Source organism: Ambystoma mexicanum, chromosome 10, assembly GCF_040938575.1.
Source record: "Ambystoma mexicanum isolate Mex_15411 chromosome 10, UKY_AmexF1_1, whole genome shotgun sequence".
Lineage (NCBI taxonomy): Eukaryota > Metazoa > Chordata > Amphibia > Caudata > Ambystomatidae > Ambystoma > Ambystoma mexicanum.
The window spans coordinates 646,543,330-646,559,714 of NC_090932.1; the positions used below are offsets into that span (position 1 = coordinate 646,543,330).

General features: G+C 46.1%; 1 protein-coding gene across 4 annotated transcripts in view; it reads left to right on the top strand.

Moving 5' to 3' along the window:
- LOC138491614 (nuclear body protein SP140-like) overlaps nt 1–16,385 on the top strand; it is a 3,009,150-nt gene that overhangs the window by 2,841,167 nt on the left and 151,598 nt on the right. For all 4 annotated transcript variants that reach the window (XM_069618235.1, XM_069618234.1, XM_069618232.1 and 1 more), the window contains one exon: nt 7,593–7,720. In XM_069618235.1, the coding sequence (XP_069474336.1) occupies nt 7,593–7,720 (128 nt within the window). The remainder of the gene's footprint in view (nt 1–7,592; nt 7,721–16,385) is intronic.

Consider the following 16,385-nt stretch of genomic DNA (forward strand, 5'->3'; position numbering starts at 1 on the left):
CTCTCTTCCTCCTCTGCAGCTGAAGCTAGAAGCAAGGCTCCTACGTCAGGTCTGGAGATGTATGCTTTTAGTCTATTGGTGTGGAAGACTCTAGGAGCTTCCCTGGGTCTGCCCAGATCCACCAGATAGTTGACCTCTCCAAGCTTTCCCACAATCTTGAAGGGTCCCATCCACTTGTCTTGCAAGGCCCTCTGCCTTGTTGGGAGCATAACTAGAACTAGCTGGTCTTGAGTAAACCCAACCATGTTAGCCTTCTGGTCATGCCAATGTTTGACCAGAGCTTGACCAGCTTTCAAGTTGTCACTTGCTTCTGCCATCATGTGTGACATTCTCCTCCGGAGACCTATCACATAGTCAGTCACTCTGACTGGCTTGAGGGGAGGAGCACCTTCCAACCCCTCCTTAATCAGGGCCAATGGACCTCTGACCGGATGGCCATAGAGAAGCTCAAAGGGAGAATAACCTACTCCCTCCTGAGGGACTTCTCTATAAGCAAAGAGCAGGCATGGCAGTAGAAGGTCCCATTTTTTCTTAAGGGGATCCTCTAAAACACCTATCATGCTCTTCATGGTTCTGTTAAACCTTTCAACCAACCTGTTTGTCTGAGGGTGGTATGCTGTTGAGAACTTGTAAGTAACTCCACAGGTTTTCCACATGGCTTTCATGTAGTGGGACATAAAGTTTGACCCCCTGTCAGAGATTACTTCCTTAGGAAACCCAACCCTGGTGAAAATACCAAGGAGGGCCTTAGCCACAGCCGGAGCTGTAACAGTCCTCATAGGAATTGCCTCAGGGTACCTAGTAGCATGGTCTACTACAACAAGTATAAACCTGTTGCCTGAGGAGGTTGGGGGATCAAGGGGACCAACAATGTCAATCCCTACCCTCTCAAATGGGACTCCCACAACTGGGAGAGGCACTAAAGGTGCCACATTCTTGGAACCAACCTTACCAGAAACCTGGCAGGTATGGCAGCTCTTACAATATCTATCTACTTCAGCCCCCATCTTTGGCCAATAAAAGTAGAGTGAGAGCCTTTCCTTGGTCTTCTTGAAACTCAAGTGACCAGCCAAAGGTATCTCATGGGCTAGTTGTAAGAACTGTTGTCTGTTCTCTTGTGGGACTACAAGGCGTTTGTAGTCTCCAGGTTCAGACTCAGTGGGTTCACTGTAGAAGAGGCCACCTTCCCAGTGCAACCTATACTTCCCAGGCTCTTGCCCATCAGCTTGAGAAGCTGCCTGGTGGCGGAGACCTTCCAGAGTTGGACATTCTCTTTGCCCCTTACGGAAAGCAGCCCTGCTAGGCCCACCTTCTGCCAGTAAAGACTGCAGCTCAGGATGGTCCCCAGGGTCCAAATCTCCAATAAGGTTTGGGCCTCCCTCTAGCTCTTCCTCAGAGTCTAGCTCAACCACACAGGGTTGTACCTCCCTCTCAGCCTCAGCTGGAGGTGGAGTTAAGGGTGTAACTTTGGACAACCTAGGGGAAGTCCTTGTTGGAAGCACTGGAGTGCTTGCTGCTGGCTTTTTCCTAGGAGTCTTGGGTTGCCCCTTTGCTCCTGATCTGGTTGTTACTGCAGTAAGTTGTTCCAGTGGGAGAGGAGTGATTTCTGTCATCATCTCCTGAGATAACCCTCTCAGGGTTTTCTCTCTTGCAGGTTTTGTGAGCTCCTGTAACCTTTTGCTAGGGGGTCTGGGGGTATGAGATACAACTCCAAGAGCTTTGAGGTCATTACCCAACAGAACCCTACCTGGCACTTCACATTGTACACTGACAGGTATTTTTACAGCCATATCATTACATTGGATGAGAACTGGTAACTGGGGACACATCTGCACAGGCCCACCAGCTAACTTGGTGAGGCATTTGGGTGCCTTAGCAACATCCTCTGCCTTGAAAAATGATTCATCCACCACAGTTATGCTGGCCCCAGTGTCCCTAATGGCAGGAGTCTCTTGGCCATTCACCTGGACACTGTCCTTATAATACTCTTTAGTATTATCTGGGATAGAGTTATATACATCTAAATTCTGTTGTTCCCACAACCCCAGAGAGACTAAAGAAACACTAGCTGAGACTCCAGTGGGTTCATCAGCCAGTAATAGAAAGTTTCCACTTGCCATATGTACTTCCTCTTCTGGAGCGAAGGCTAAGGAGGCAAGTTGGACCCCTGAAGGTTTACCCTTACATCTGGGATCTCCTTTCACATGGTCAGTAGCCTTACAAACAAAGCATGAGCCAAAGGCTCGCTGGAATGGAGGCTTGTTCTGACCTCCTTCTGGTCTTGGACCAGAAGGTACACTAGCCTGATTCGGTTTCCCTTGTGGCTTACCCTTATAGTTTTGTTTGGGGCCCTCTTTGGAATTTGTAGTATTTGAATTCTCTTTGGAGTCCTTTTTTGGCTGTCTCTCCCCATCCTTTTTCTGAGTTATCCCAGAATCCTTGTGAGTGGCCCTGTTGGCAACCCACAAGTCAGCAGCCTTAGCTAGTTTCCGGGAATCTAATTCCTTGGAATCAGCCAAGTGTTGTCTGAGCTCAGGAGAGCAGGCATCATAAATAGTCTCCAACATAAACAAATTCTTCATACCTTCATAAGTGTTCACCTTGTAACCCTTAATCCATCCCTCTAAGTTTTTCAACCCTTCACTCACCCAGGTAGCCCAAGGGGTACCATCATGCTTTTTGAGGCTCCTAAACCTCTTAAGATACTGGGAAGGGGTCTTCCCAAACCTAGCTATCAAAGCTAGTTTCACACATTCATAGTCCTTCTTATCCTCCTCCCCCATCTCCATTACCACATCAGTTGCAACAGGGGGAAGCCTAGAGAACAACCAGGTGAGTAAGTCATTTCCTGTGATGTTCTGGAGCCCATGATTATATTCAAACAGAGACAACCAATCCAACACATCCAACTTAGGCTCATACATACCAACCAATTCTTTAGGCATCCGGGGTCTTTTAGGACTGGAACCTCTAGAGGAGCCAGAGAGAGAAGCATTCTCAACAGATAATTTCTTCATTTCTAGCTCATACTTGAGCTCCATTTCCCTTAGCCTTAGTTCTTTGTCAGTTTGAGCATTCAGTTTCTTATACTCCAATTCTAGTTTCATTTTCTCCAGTTCAAAGTACTGAGGACTAAATGTGGGACCTGGTAAAGGCCCAGTAGGTACAGCAGGTAGAGCAGGCAGAGGCCTAGGGGGGACAGTCACAACAGCCTCACCCTCCTCTTCTGACTCATCCTCAGAATCATCAACATTTTGCTCCATGTTAATTTCAATACTGTCATCTACAGTTGCTGGAGTGGTAGGTTCCTCTGAACCCTCACCCAGACTTTGGTTAGCTAACAATCTTTCAATTAGCTCCATTTTCTTGCCCTTAGTCAGGAGGTCCTTATGTTTACAGAGCACTCTTAAACAATCAGCAGTTTTGGCTGCAAGGGACTCCTGACTATAGCTTTCTATAACTGACATGTTAGAGGTTTACTTTTATAGTGCTAAGCTTTGTGGTTAGTTGCACTAAGGTATCTAAAGCACACTAAAATGTATACTTAATACAAATCCCACCGCTGTACACCAGTGTTAGGCAGAAACCTGTGCAGTTCCCTTGGGGACCACTGCAAAAGATTTAAGACTACAGGTATAGCAGTAAACCCACTTGGTAGCAGTCCGCACCACCCAGATTTACCTGGTAGCTGTGGCTGAGCAGTCAGACCTCCCTCAAGAAGAGTTAGGCAGTATGCAAAGTATACACAATATGTACTCAGGCACAATAGCACAAGCAAACACTGACCAGAGCTTGGTTTCAAAAGTATATAGTTATTTATTTATCAAATACACATAAGTTGAAATCATTCTAGCAAAATATAGTAAAAACACTTCAAACACAGTTATAATGAAAGCAGTTTCAACCCTTACTCCTATCTAGACAACTCTAGGTTAACACCACATAATTAAAACAGAGGTGAGCGCTTAACGTTAGATGACACTCTAGTAGGTTAAAGAAGGGAGGGAAAAAGAGCAGAATTAGGATAAACACACCACTCTAAGGTCAAGAACACTTTTGGTAAGCTCAAAGAAGCACAAAGTCACAGGTGAGCAAAAGTCACTAAGCAGGGCCCCCTCTTAGAGCAGACAGAGCGAAAACGTGCCCAAGATCACACAGTTGGTAGGGATTCAGAGTCTTGCAAAAGAGTTCGGAAAAGAGTTAGAGAGGCTCAGAAAGTTTAGCCAAAGTGTCCCAGGCAATCCCAGGATCGAAAGCCGAGGGCTAAAACTACCTCGTACAGTCGGTGGCAAGGGAGCCAGGCGGAACACGGTACCTTAAGCGGAAAGGATCCTCCAGCGGTGGCAGTTGTTCCAGGCAGTGGCAGCAAGGCTCGACGTCGGTCAGGGGAGAAGAAGATCTCGCTGAAGAGCAGAAGACGAAGGTCGTTGCACTGCCAGGGAAGAAACCAGCCGCGGAGTCCTCCGGTTAAAGGGTTGTACCGACTTTCGCGGTTGGGTAAAAGTGGTGGGGTTCCGGTTGCCGGGGTGCTTGGCACTGGCAAGGCGGCCACGGGATACCTCGAAGAACGGAAAGAAGGTGAAAACTGGTTGTCCCCACCAGTCAAGGGAAGGAGCCACTCCGTTAAGAGTTCTCCTCGGTCGTTGGAAAAAGTGGTGAGAGGGTTCAGCAGGGCTCCACCGGGTGGTGTCGTCGAAGCAGGTCGGCTCAGCTCTTCCCTCGTCGGATTCTTGGTCCTGTGGCGACTTCTGAAGTTCCAGTCCCCAAAGCCCTGCTTTTATGCAGCAAACCCCCATTCACCCAGCCTAGCTGTCACTCAAACATGCTAAGTGGTGAGCCGGCCGGCTCACCACTTGGGCCAATCAGGACGGAGTGCGACTTGAGTTACCAAGGTAACTCAGTCCAGGGTGCCTAAATCCCCCTCCACCCCTCCTAAGTACCCCAGACAGAGTGGCACCACTTTGGAGGGCTTCTGTGGAGAAGCCCGCCAAAAGTGGAACAAAGGGCTCCACTTTGGGTCAGAGTTACAGAGGCGAACGCCAACGCCATTTTAGAATCAAGTTTTGGCAAAAAGTCCCAACCGGAGTTATAATAATAAATATATAAACCGGCGGTATGTTTAAGGCTACCGTAAATAAATAATTAAATGTGTTAGCCTAAAACAATGGGAAATCCCATAGGGAAATATTCGCGGTCGAATATAAAAAGTAGTTTCCACTGCCACCAGCCAAAACTCGATCAGGGGGGACGGAGACGTGCCCCCTCGACTAACAGACCCTGGGGCAATCGAATTGCCCCAGCCAGTACGTCCACAATATGATGGTTTGTACTGGTTCTGTTCAGGATTCAAGACTAGCAAAGTCTTTGGTGACTTTACATGCCCTGGGAGACAGTAGTCAGTCCCAGGGTATGGAGTCTATGTTGGGGAGTCCCTAGGACACCCCTGGGTCACGGCACAGAGGGTGCTGTGTAACCCACATCACAAAAATACATGAGGCCCTATGGAGTAAAAGACCCCATAGCCCATTCAACACAAGGTTTAACCAAGAAAACACACTTCAACATGCCCGAGAGTGAGGGTAAAAGGAGTCTCACTCTTGGAAGGAGAAAAAAAAAAGAAACCCCAGAAATCCAGCAAAGCTGCTGGGGGACTCACTAGGTAGGGAAATTCAGCCTAAACAGAGAATTCTCCCTAACAGTATGTTACAGTAGTCGATCTTGGATAGGATAAGGGCTCTTGCCAGTGGTATGCAGTTTTGGGATGTGAGGAAAGGTCGACTTAGATCAATACTTTTAGCAGTATACGCTGTGGATGAGGCGAGTGAGTTTAAGTGTTTGCACATGGTGAGGCTAGAGTCGAGATAGACCCCTAGAGTTTTGACTTGGCTAGATATATAGATGAGTGTACCCTCTATAACAATAGATTTGTAGTCTCGATGTAGCTTGTTTAAGTTGGCGGGGGCACCTACTATAAGGATCTGTTATTTCTCCTTTGAGGCAAAGGCTGTTGAATGCCATCCAGTTCTCAATGAGAGAGTAGATTTTGTTAATGCAAATGGTGTCCTGTTCTAAGTTGCCTGTGATGGGGATGAGTATTTATGTGTCATGTATCTTGTATGTACAAAATGAGCAGCATTATTTGGAATCACAAACAAGGTCCAAAATTGCATTTGTTTGGGTGTACCTTCAGATGCCAATGAACAGTAGTTATCATCAATGGAGCGGTTCACCACTAACAACCAGTTAATGTTCATCCCGAGGGTGTCAACTGGCAGTGCTCCTGAGTAACAGAGTACATTATTTTTTAACTTTTCCTAGAGACCCATCTGGCAGTGTATGAAATAATATGATATTTTATTTGTATTGCGCTCATACACAAGTGTTTCAGAGCGCGACGAGGCAAGGGAGGGGAACAAGGGAGGACAAAAACAACAATCTTACTAGACCCAGCGACATTGAGAACGTGCATGTGCAGGGGAGAAGGAAGGGGAAATATGCAAGGGAGAGGGGAGAGGTGGAAGGTGCTGAGCAAGGGATACCAAACAACTGGTAGTGCAGCCAGCAGGGTGGCAAGTGCAAGGTTTAAAGCGCAGACAGGGGGTGTCTGATAAGTGCAGGTAGGGGGACTGTAGGGTTACAGATATGGACACAAGTGCAAGGGTTGCCCGGAGGCAGTGCGGGTGTGTGGCTGGGTGGGTAAGGACCTGGCCCCAAAATCAGAGGGTAGCCCGGTGCACGGAGTCGAAGCAGACAAATCAGCAGCAGAGAGGAAGAGTGAAGGCAGAAGCAAAGAGAAAGATCTTGGGGTGCTTCCGAAACCGGAGATGGTTCTCCTCAAGTTTCAGAGTGGCAGGGAGGCTGTTCCAGAGGGAGGCCCCAGCCAAAGGAAGAGATCTACCCCCAACCCTTTGCTTGGAGAAGCGACTGACCCAGGCCCCAAAAAGACTTGTGGACAATGCAGAGGGTTAATTTAACCCTTGCAGCCACTGGGAGCCAATGAAGAGATTTCAGGGCTGGAGAGATACCATCCCAGGGCTTGAGGCCATGGACAAGTCTCGCAGTCCTGTTCTGGGTGAGTTGCAGAGGGCAGAGAGTAGAAGCAGGCACATTTAGAAAGAGGCTGTTACAGTAGTCTAGCCTAGAGAGAACTAGAGCTCTAGAGACAGTAAGCTTCTGGGGGAAGGAGAGGAAATGAAGAATACCTCTGAGGAGGTGCAGTTGATAGTCTTAGAGACATCAGAGATGTGAGGCGAAAAGGAGAGTGTGGAGTTGAAGATGACCCACAGGTGGGAGCAGGAAGAGGGCCAAGGGAGTCCGACCAGAGAGTGACAGGAAAGGAAGGTGCATGTGTGCCGATGAGAAGAATCTCTGTAGCTACATAAAGGAAGTGAGTCCAGAGACACACAAGATATGGGTTATGTCGCACCAAAGATCCAACAGGCTGTGTTGAAATTAGAGAGTGGGTGGGGAAAGATTCAGGATATTTTTTGTATTCCAAATAGATTTTATATGTTCTTTTGGAGATAGAACAGCAAGCAGGCTTAAATGAGCTCTGTTCACAACCCTTGACATTTCCCATCTTGTTTTAATAGAAACAGCTTCCCGGTGAAAAATGTGGAGTTTGCAGAGAAGGAGGCGAGCTGATATTTTGCACTCAGTGCATCAAGCCTTTTCATCTCTACTGTCACTACCCCTCCGAGGTCAGTGCTGACCGATACAGGTGAGAACAGATTCACTACTTTACCTTGTAATGCTAATATAGATATACAGAATTGCAGTTTAGAAACACAGTGGCATCGCTGAATGGTACAGGTGGCACTTAGATGGGAGCCTGATCATGGCACGCTCATTAGTATAGGTGAGACAGAGAATGAGATGAGTGTTCTAATCTGGTCTAAACTGCTTGTGCTGAATGTTCCCAATTAAGCTGCGCCGAGTGCCAAAACCTCCCAATGCTTTTCAGGCCAATAAAATGTATACCACTGACATTGGTAAAAAATAACACATTTTATCAACACATAAATATGTCCTTTAGTGTTCCTCGCATTGAACTCAATCTAAACAAGAAACAAATCCAAAAATGTTGTAGGGACATCTCCAAAGCATCCAGATGTACATTCAGTTTAGTGAGCGCTCTACGTTCCTTACTCTTGTTCCATGATCACAGTGAACTGAACTACACAATGCAACAAATCAGCACTCTGTGTTAGATCCTGCCTGGATTGGCAGCCCAAGGCACTGGAGATGATCTTATTGCTGGAAACACTGGATGTCAGCAAGCCACCAGTGTTACAGGAGTAGACCGCTTCACCATAAAATCCCTTCTCCCCTTTAACAATTGTAAATAGTTATGTGAGTGACATATCTGACCCCATAGCATAGTCCTTCAATCTTTCTGGGAGGCCAGCTTCTCTTTGTGGTAGGTAACAGTGCTTCCTCAGTTGCTCACTTTCACAGGGAAAACTTGCTTCCATCGGTGCAGGTGCCCATTCGTCTAGCAGGTCCATAAATGTGTCCTCACCGCTGACTGTATCTTGTGAACCAGTTGCGGAGAAACTTCACGCACAGCAATGTCTTCCTCTGTTTTGATGGTGACAGTTCCTCTGCTCGCCAGAGGATTGAAGCGCAAGGAGTTATGAATAACTGGAAGGAAATCCCTTGTGGCTCTGTTTATGGTGCCTTCTTTTGCTGTCACCACCATTGGATGTGGGTCAAAGGGAAGATGAAATTTCCTCTGCTGCCTTGCTCTTTTCAATAGAACTGAGCCCCCTATATATACACAGGCTCTCAGCCTTAATTCTCTCATGCTATTGGCTCTCGCTGCATTGAGCATCAAATTCTGTGGCTGCACATTTGTTTGAGGTCGGTATGGTAGTGCGCTGAGTCCTCCCTATAAGGAGGTTCTCAGAAATAACACCTGTGGCTCTGTGAGGCATTGTGCGGTATTCCCTCAGGAATTAGAAGATGGCACTCTCCTGATCTAATCCGGTCTCAGTGCTGCATAAACTGCTCTGCATCTCCATTCACTTGCAGACAGCATGGGGTGATACTTTGGTGTACTGTATCCAGGTAGTCCAAAAAGGCTTTTAATTTACTTCCCTGAAAGGGGTCCATTGTCAGATTTGACTGAGACCGGCAAGCTGTGCGTGGCGAGTATTTTCTCGAACTTGACTGAGGCGACTGATGAGGACCTCACAATTTCGACCTCGAGGAAATGAGTGAATTCATCTATGACCACCAGAGTGTGCCTTCCGTCCGTTCGAGAGCCAAATACAGTGCTGATGGGTTCCCAGGGACTACCACCCAAGGGCATAGTTTACCTGGGTGCTGGGTGCGACACTGATCCAGTTGCTTGGCAGGGAATGCAACTTTGCAATTATTGTTTTGACCGCAGGTTCCAGCCCAGGAAGCCTGCCCTGTGCGTTTCTTGCGATGTGGCTTTGTGATGTGGCAGTGATAGGAAATCAGCTGGTTTTCCAGTCCCTACGTGGCATATAATTTTTATGTTGTATTCTTGTAGTTGGCGTGTCAACTTTTCAATTTGTTGAGGAGGGTGTAGCGAGGAGCTATCGAAAATGGGTACCAGTTGCTTGTGGTCCTTGAGTACCTTGAATGGTCTGCCATAGTGGTTTTGGTGAAAATGTCTGCATCCCCAGATGACTGCAAAAGCTTCTTTTTCAATTTGCACATGCCTCTTCTCTGGCGGGGAGAGCGCACGTCTCGCAAATGCGACAGGAAAGATGATGCTTGACTTTGAGCATTTGGTTGATGACAGCACCCAGCCAATGGGGGCTGGCATCTACAACCAGTTCAGTGTCTAGTGAGCATTTTCTGTGATTTCATCTGTGGCCAACCCCATTCCTATTGTCCTGATGACTTTGTCATCTTCCTGAGAGGTTCTGTGAGGGTGGCAAGACCAGGGATGAATCTGCTAAAGTAGTTCACATTCCCTAGAAAACTGTGCACCTCAGACTGATTCTTTGGGGAGGCATAGATTTTATGTCTCACTGTTTTCAGGTCTGCCAGGACACCTTCCTTTTGGAAGAAAAAACCAAAGAATTTCAAATGATCTTTATAGAATTCACATTACTTTTTGTTCCGGGTCAGTCCATGCTCTCTCAATCTCTGCAGAACTGCCTTCAGCATGATGATGTTTCAACAGTGTTTTCGCGAAGACCAAGATGTTGTCACTCACATTTAGCATCCCTGTGATGACTGCATGGATCATGTTCTGAAATACTTCTGCTGTTGAGGAGATCCCAAAGCTGAGTCTCTACAGCGGGGGAGTCCTATTTGAGTAGAAAATTAAACCCCACAGTCATCATGAGCTTTGAGAAAGTTTTTCCAGAGTAGGAGTCGATATTATCCATCCAATTTGACTGTGCCTTTCGTTAGATGCATGTTGATATGCACATGCTCTTGTCTCTTGGGTTTTTCGGCCACTAAAATGGGTAATACCCAGAGGCTGTGGCCCCTTCACTTTCTCGATTATTCCAGCCTGTGTCCAATTTACGCAGTTCTTCCACTGGTGGGCGTAGGCGGAAAGGGATGCACATGTGCATCAGCGCCACCTGCTGGACCTACTTGTCGATGTGGGAACACACCGCCTGGGACTGCAGGCAGCATATCCCTTGGAATAGATCAGCACAGTCTTTAAGAAGTCTCTCAATCTTGTCTGCAAACATGCCGAATAGGGCCATGTTTTCTGTGTTGTCGCAGCTGAGAAGTGTGTAGGTGTTAGCAGGGGTGTACAGTTTGCAATGCACTACCGAGTCTTCACGTTGAAACGTTGCCTTGGACACTCCATCTAGCAGGATGGGTGTGTCGCTACTGTAGACAAAGATCCTCACTTTGGTGGGCCTGATTGGAGGGCGTGCGTTGATTTGTCTGTATTGTGCACTACTCATGACATTTACAGGTATGTCAGTTTCAGATAATATGGGCATAGGAGTGCCTCCAACTAGGAATCTTCAGCACGGTTGGCACCATTCGTTTGAGCTGTGGCCTAATATTGAGATGCGGAACACTGCATGGTTATCCTCCGACTCCTCCTGGTTAGACATGTGCTTGGCATCCACATACTAAACTCCTTTCCTCATTGGTCTGTGGCATAGTGAGGGTTGTATGAAAGTGCCTGCTCTGCACACACTGGCGAAGTGATTGAACCTACCGTATTTCGCACATTCTGCACCTCTCCCGGGCCTCTATCAGGGGGTAGCACACTGCCTCCACAATGGTTGCACTTTTTGGTAGCTGTCTGTGATGTTTGCATCATCTGATACTTGTTGGAGGTTTTGCTGGCCTTTCCCCTCCCTTGTGCTGGTGGTTGTGTGAAACTGTGTGAGCAGCTCAGATCCAAGATTCTTTGCAGTGACAGGCTGGATCCTCTTAAGATCTGTCTTCTCAGCTTGTTGTAGTAGCATCACTGTATCAGTCGGGTTGAAATCCCATCTGTTTTGTCTGTACGCATGCAGGTAGAGGCCAGTTGGCAAAGTCTTGTCTGGAACTCATCATTCGTTACTTGCTCCACCTGGCACCCCTGACATAGTTGCAATCTTTCAAATTCTGCATTGGCCTGCAGGTTAAAGTAGTTAGCCACAGCTGTGTTTGCTGCTGTGTGTGAATTGTCAATAGGTTCCAGTTTATTGAAACCTTTGTGCACCCTAGGTCCTGTGTAAAATAGCATTGCAGACTTTTTGGAGTTGCCATAATTTTCCTTCATGGTATCAACTGATAGTGCACACTTTGGGCCTACTGCTGAAAGGGCATTGTATGCCTCAAATTCTATGATAGGGATACGTGAGTGCATTGGTTTGGCTGCTGTCCTGGGCATGGGGAGGTAGAAGGGGTGCGTCCTCGGCAGAGTCTCCCATCCCACCTTCATGACCAGATGCTAGATTCTACTGTATTGGCAGCCAAAGGCACTTCTGGAGGTGATCCTATTGCCGGGGACTCTGGATCTCTTGAGGCCACCATCATCGTTACAGGAGTAGATTTCCTGATGGCTGCTAGAGGACCCATGGAGTCGCTCATGAGCCGCTGTAGTGAGAGGGAATGCAGCTGGGCTTTACTAGGAGGCCTGCGATGCAATAGGGCCTGGGGGCTGTAGATATAAAGTGCACAAATATCAGCTTAGTACCGAGTACTACACGTGGTCTGGTTCTCATGCCATCAGCCGTGCCTTTTATTGCCCACAGTGATGTTCTCTGATGTCACTGCATGTGTCTGTGCGTGCGCACAGGCCGGGCAGTGCTCCTGCCATGCCATAACACTCTGCATCCGTATGTTCAACTATTCACATTAATTCCTGTAAATTTGATATTTGGGCTGAGCAAAAGCTTTTTTTCTTTTCTTGAATAGCCAAATGGGTGGAACATCTGAAAATGTTGCCTCTAAAGAAATTAGATTAGAGAATAAATAGGTAATAAAGTTTGTTTTTAAATTGAATCTATTTGCTTTTCTCATAAATGTATTGCTTTTCGAAGAATAGACTTCTTCACGAGTGCTCTGTTTGTTTCTGCTACAGCAATTCCCTCTGGCAGGGCAGCATCCATATTTATTACCTTTTTATTCAGATTTCCATGTAAAGTAACATGAACTGATTTTTTATTCACTCTTCTTTTTATTGTGCGCATTTACAAGCAGAAGTGAAACCATAATGTTCTGCTAGAGGCACTTAACATCGCACTGATACCTACCCCCCAGAGCGTACCTTGGGACTCAAAGGAGTCAATTTCCTAAGCAGGTTGCACACTCATTAACTACATTTTCTTCCACATTACATTCTTCTAAACAATGATGAAATATTGACAGTCCCTCCACACTTAAACACTGAAGCGACAGAGTTGTATTACGTTTCTTCCGTTGGGTATGGTATCAGATTGCATATAAATAATGATTTACAGGCTTTCAATGGTTTGAGAAAGGGATGTACATGTCTGTTTACGAAAAAGTTGGAAGTGGTTCATATTTGTATTTTCCCACTTCTACCTCTATACATGTCATGGGTGTATGACCAAAACCCAACCGATAAAAAACAATCCCAAATAATCGATGCACCGTTTGCAAGGAAAACCCTAAGAAGTAACATCCTTTGTAGAGAACTATGCATAAAAAGGATTACAACATGATCCTGCACTCCACATTGGCTAAAACCTATAAACAATTCTAATTAACTAACCCAGCTTCCCTTCTTCCATAATTGTCGTCTTTAGGCACCCACACTCTGCACACGTGGCATAAACTTTCACCCATCCGGACATATTCTTCTGGGGTACACGTCATGAAACAACATCCCCCATCTCCTGCCAAATCTACCCAATGCTCCACATCATTTTCTGGATCAGGCGGGGGTAGGACAGTGTCCCCAGGGAAACAACTGGTTTGTCTACTCTTACCATCCTGTGCTCTATTTCACCATTCCACTTTTTCGTCTGTGTCTACACATGTTTTGTGAGAGGAGCATCTTTACCTGTTATTATGGACACTGCCATCATCATTGCACTCTTTGGCAGCGTCTTGGAGCAGCACACTAGAATCATTTGACACAAACAATAAATGACTAGAAAACATACTATGATAGGAAACAGTGCTTTAACAGCTATCCGCAAGCAAGACGGGGCCTGTGAAAACATTGAATCCAACCAGTTTATTTATTTATGTAATGTATTTCTAAAGCACTTGAGACAAGGGCCCTGAGGCATAAGAGTGCTGCAACATGGCAAACAACAGATAACAGTCTTCAGCGCTCACTCTAGCCCCCTTTTCCATGGCAATCCGCAAGTATTGGAGGTCCTCTATGGCGTGGGTCAGAGACCTATTATCCACATCGGTATCCAAAATAACTCCTTTATATTCATTATATTCGATTTAATTTTATGTTTCCATTTTATTTCTTGCCTTCCCATTACCTGATGTTTGTGTATCCTTGCTATACCCCCTTTATATGCACAACCCATATAAAATTCCCTACAATAAAGGAAAGAAGAAGACAGAAAAAGAAGCAGCCTATATATAACAATATATACATTGCATGATTTCTCAATGTTGGAAGCTGTGAGGAAGAAGAATACTCAGTATCCTGGTGCCCGTGGAGGCACATTTGTTCCAAGAATGTCACTATAAATGTCACTACATTCATTGTTTAATGTCAATGTTCTTGAGGGCCTGTAGGAGGTGGGACTGTACCAGTTGCTTTTCGAACATCAAATAAGTGTACCCAATACGCAATTATTTTACTCTCACAGCAGGTGGATTGGCGTACACCACCCCAAACGGGCCTTGGTAAAGACATTTGTTCCACTTTCTCACGATTGACCACACATATATGAAATCTCCGGGCCTGTGGAAATGTTGGGTTGATTGTAGGCATGCCAGCTGTTTCTTCTCTCCTGGGAGCAAGCTGTTGAGATAGGATCTTAATATACTTTGTTAAATTCCTCAAATACCCCTGAAATTCCTCTCCTAACATCTCAGCTGCCCTGTGTGCATCTGATGCACTGCATGCAGGTGTCAGTGGTGTGTGCACCCTTCTCCCCATAACTATCTCGTGTGAGGACAATTGGTGGTCCTTACCTGGCTGGTTCCTAAGGCTGAACAGAACCAGAGGAAGACAATTCAGCCAATTCCTCTTTAGCATATCACACAACTTTGACAGTTTTTGTTTCAATAGATCATTGAAACATTCCACAATCCTGTTGGTGTGAGGGTGATAAATTGAGCACAACATGCATATTAATGATAGTTACGGCATCTGTTTATCATGTCTACATAGTCTATGTGGAGCTCTTGAAAGGGCCCTGTTGGATGTGGCAATATGATACACAATGTCCTGAGGCTGTGGCAGATAGTACAGTTTGCCACACATCTTTCGATGTGTTCTTAAAGGTAAGGGACAAACCAGTCCTCCTGGATGTCAGCTTCAAAATACAGTTTAGACATATGCGTCGGGTAATGAAGTTGCTCAAGAGCACCATAAGCAATTCTTGCAGCATTATTACTTTACCTGTAATTTTTTGTCTCCAGATAAGATCGGTCGGTGAGAGTGAGCACCCATGTTTAACCCACTAATCCTTCTTCCCTTGGGATGCCTGACCCTGCAATTCAATTATTTGTGTGAGCTGGACTGCTGTGTAAGCCATTGCTAGCTGCAATTGTTGTTTGTCTACCTCAGGATATGCCGTGATGTCCAGCACTTCAAAATGCGCTGCTTCTTTAGTGGTTTTATCTGCAGCATCATTACAGAGTCAAACAATGTCTGTGTCCTGGTGTGGGCGCCACATTTCACCATGGATAATACTGATGGGTAGGATAAGGCATAATTGAATCTTTCTAGCAATGATTCATGCTGCACAGGCATCCCATCAGACCTATTGAACCATCTTCTCCATCTGGACAACCATGAAAGTACTGTAGATGTGACATACGCCGAATCAGAATATATTGTTACTAGACACCCTTGTGATGCTTCTTGTGCTTCAATCAGTGCAATGGGTTCTGCTGCTTGTGCAGAATAATGTGTTGGTAACCTCTTTTCAATTGCTACTTCATACTCCCAGTCTATGAGGCGCACCACTGCAGCACCTGTATGCCTTTGTACAATCTCCTGATCAATCTTCAATGGACCATCAATGAGGAGCCCCTCCCCTCTTCGAGTGCATTCTTGCTTGCTTGAATTTGGTCCTCCTCATAACACAGTCATGCACTTCCTCCCCTGGCTGAACGGGTATTGCAATGAATGTAGCAGGTTTCATTGTGTGACACCTTACACTATGAATGGAAGGATTGAATAGTATGACCTCATAACCCAACACTCTCTGTGTAGTGAGGGTTGATTTGGACTTTTCCAGAATGACAAAAACTGCATGCTCCACATATAATGTTACTGAGCAACCCATGGTTATTGTGGATGATTTTTCAATCGAAAAGGCTGCAGCTACTAAAGTCTGTTCGCAATGGAAATTACCCTGCATCACTGAGTCTAAGATCCTGCTGTAATAGGCTAAGGGCTTCTGTCCCATATATGTTATCTCAGTCAACACCTCTGCCATTACCTCCCCATTGGAATGTCAGAACAAATCGAATTCCTTTGTGTAATTGTTACGCTCACCTGGTATCCACAGAGACGCCACCCAGCCAGTTGGTCGTTGGTGCCCTTCCCAATGATTCCCTGTTGTGGTCTCGGTGTCGATGGGATTCCACCTGGAAATTAAGACTATATTAGGACTGGGCGAACAAGGTAAGTTTTCCCCCACCTCCCTTGTGTTTTCAGCCCCTCCAGGTTCTCTTCTCACCTGGTTGTCGAAATCAGTGGGCTCTCCATCCTGCTCTCTGGGCAGGGGCGCGTTGTCTTTTGTGGGCGCGGGTGGTCCAGTTTCTTCACTGAC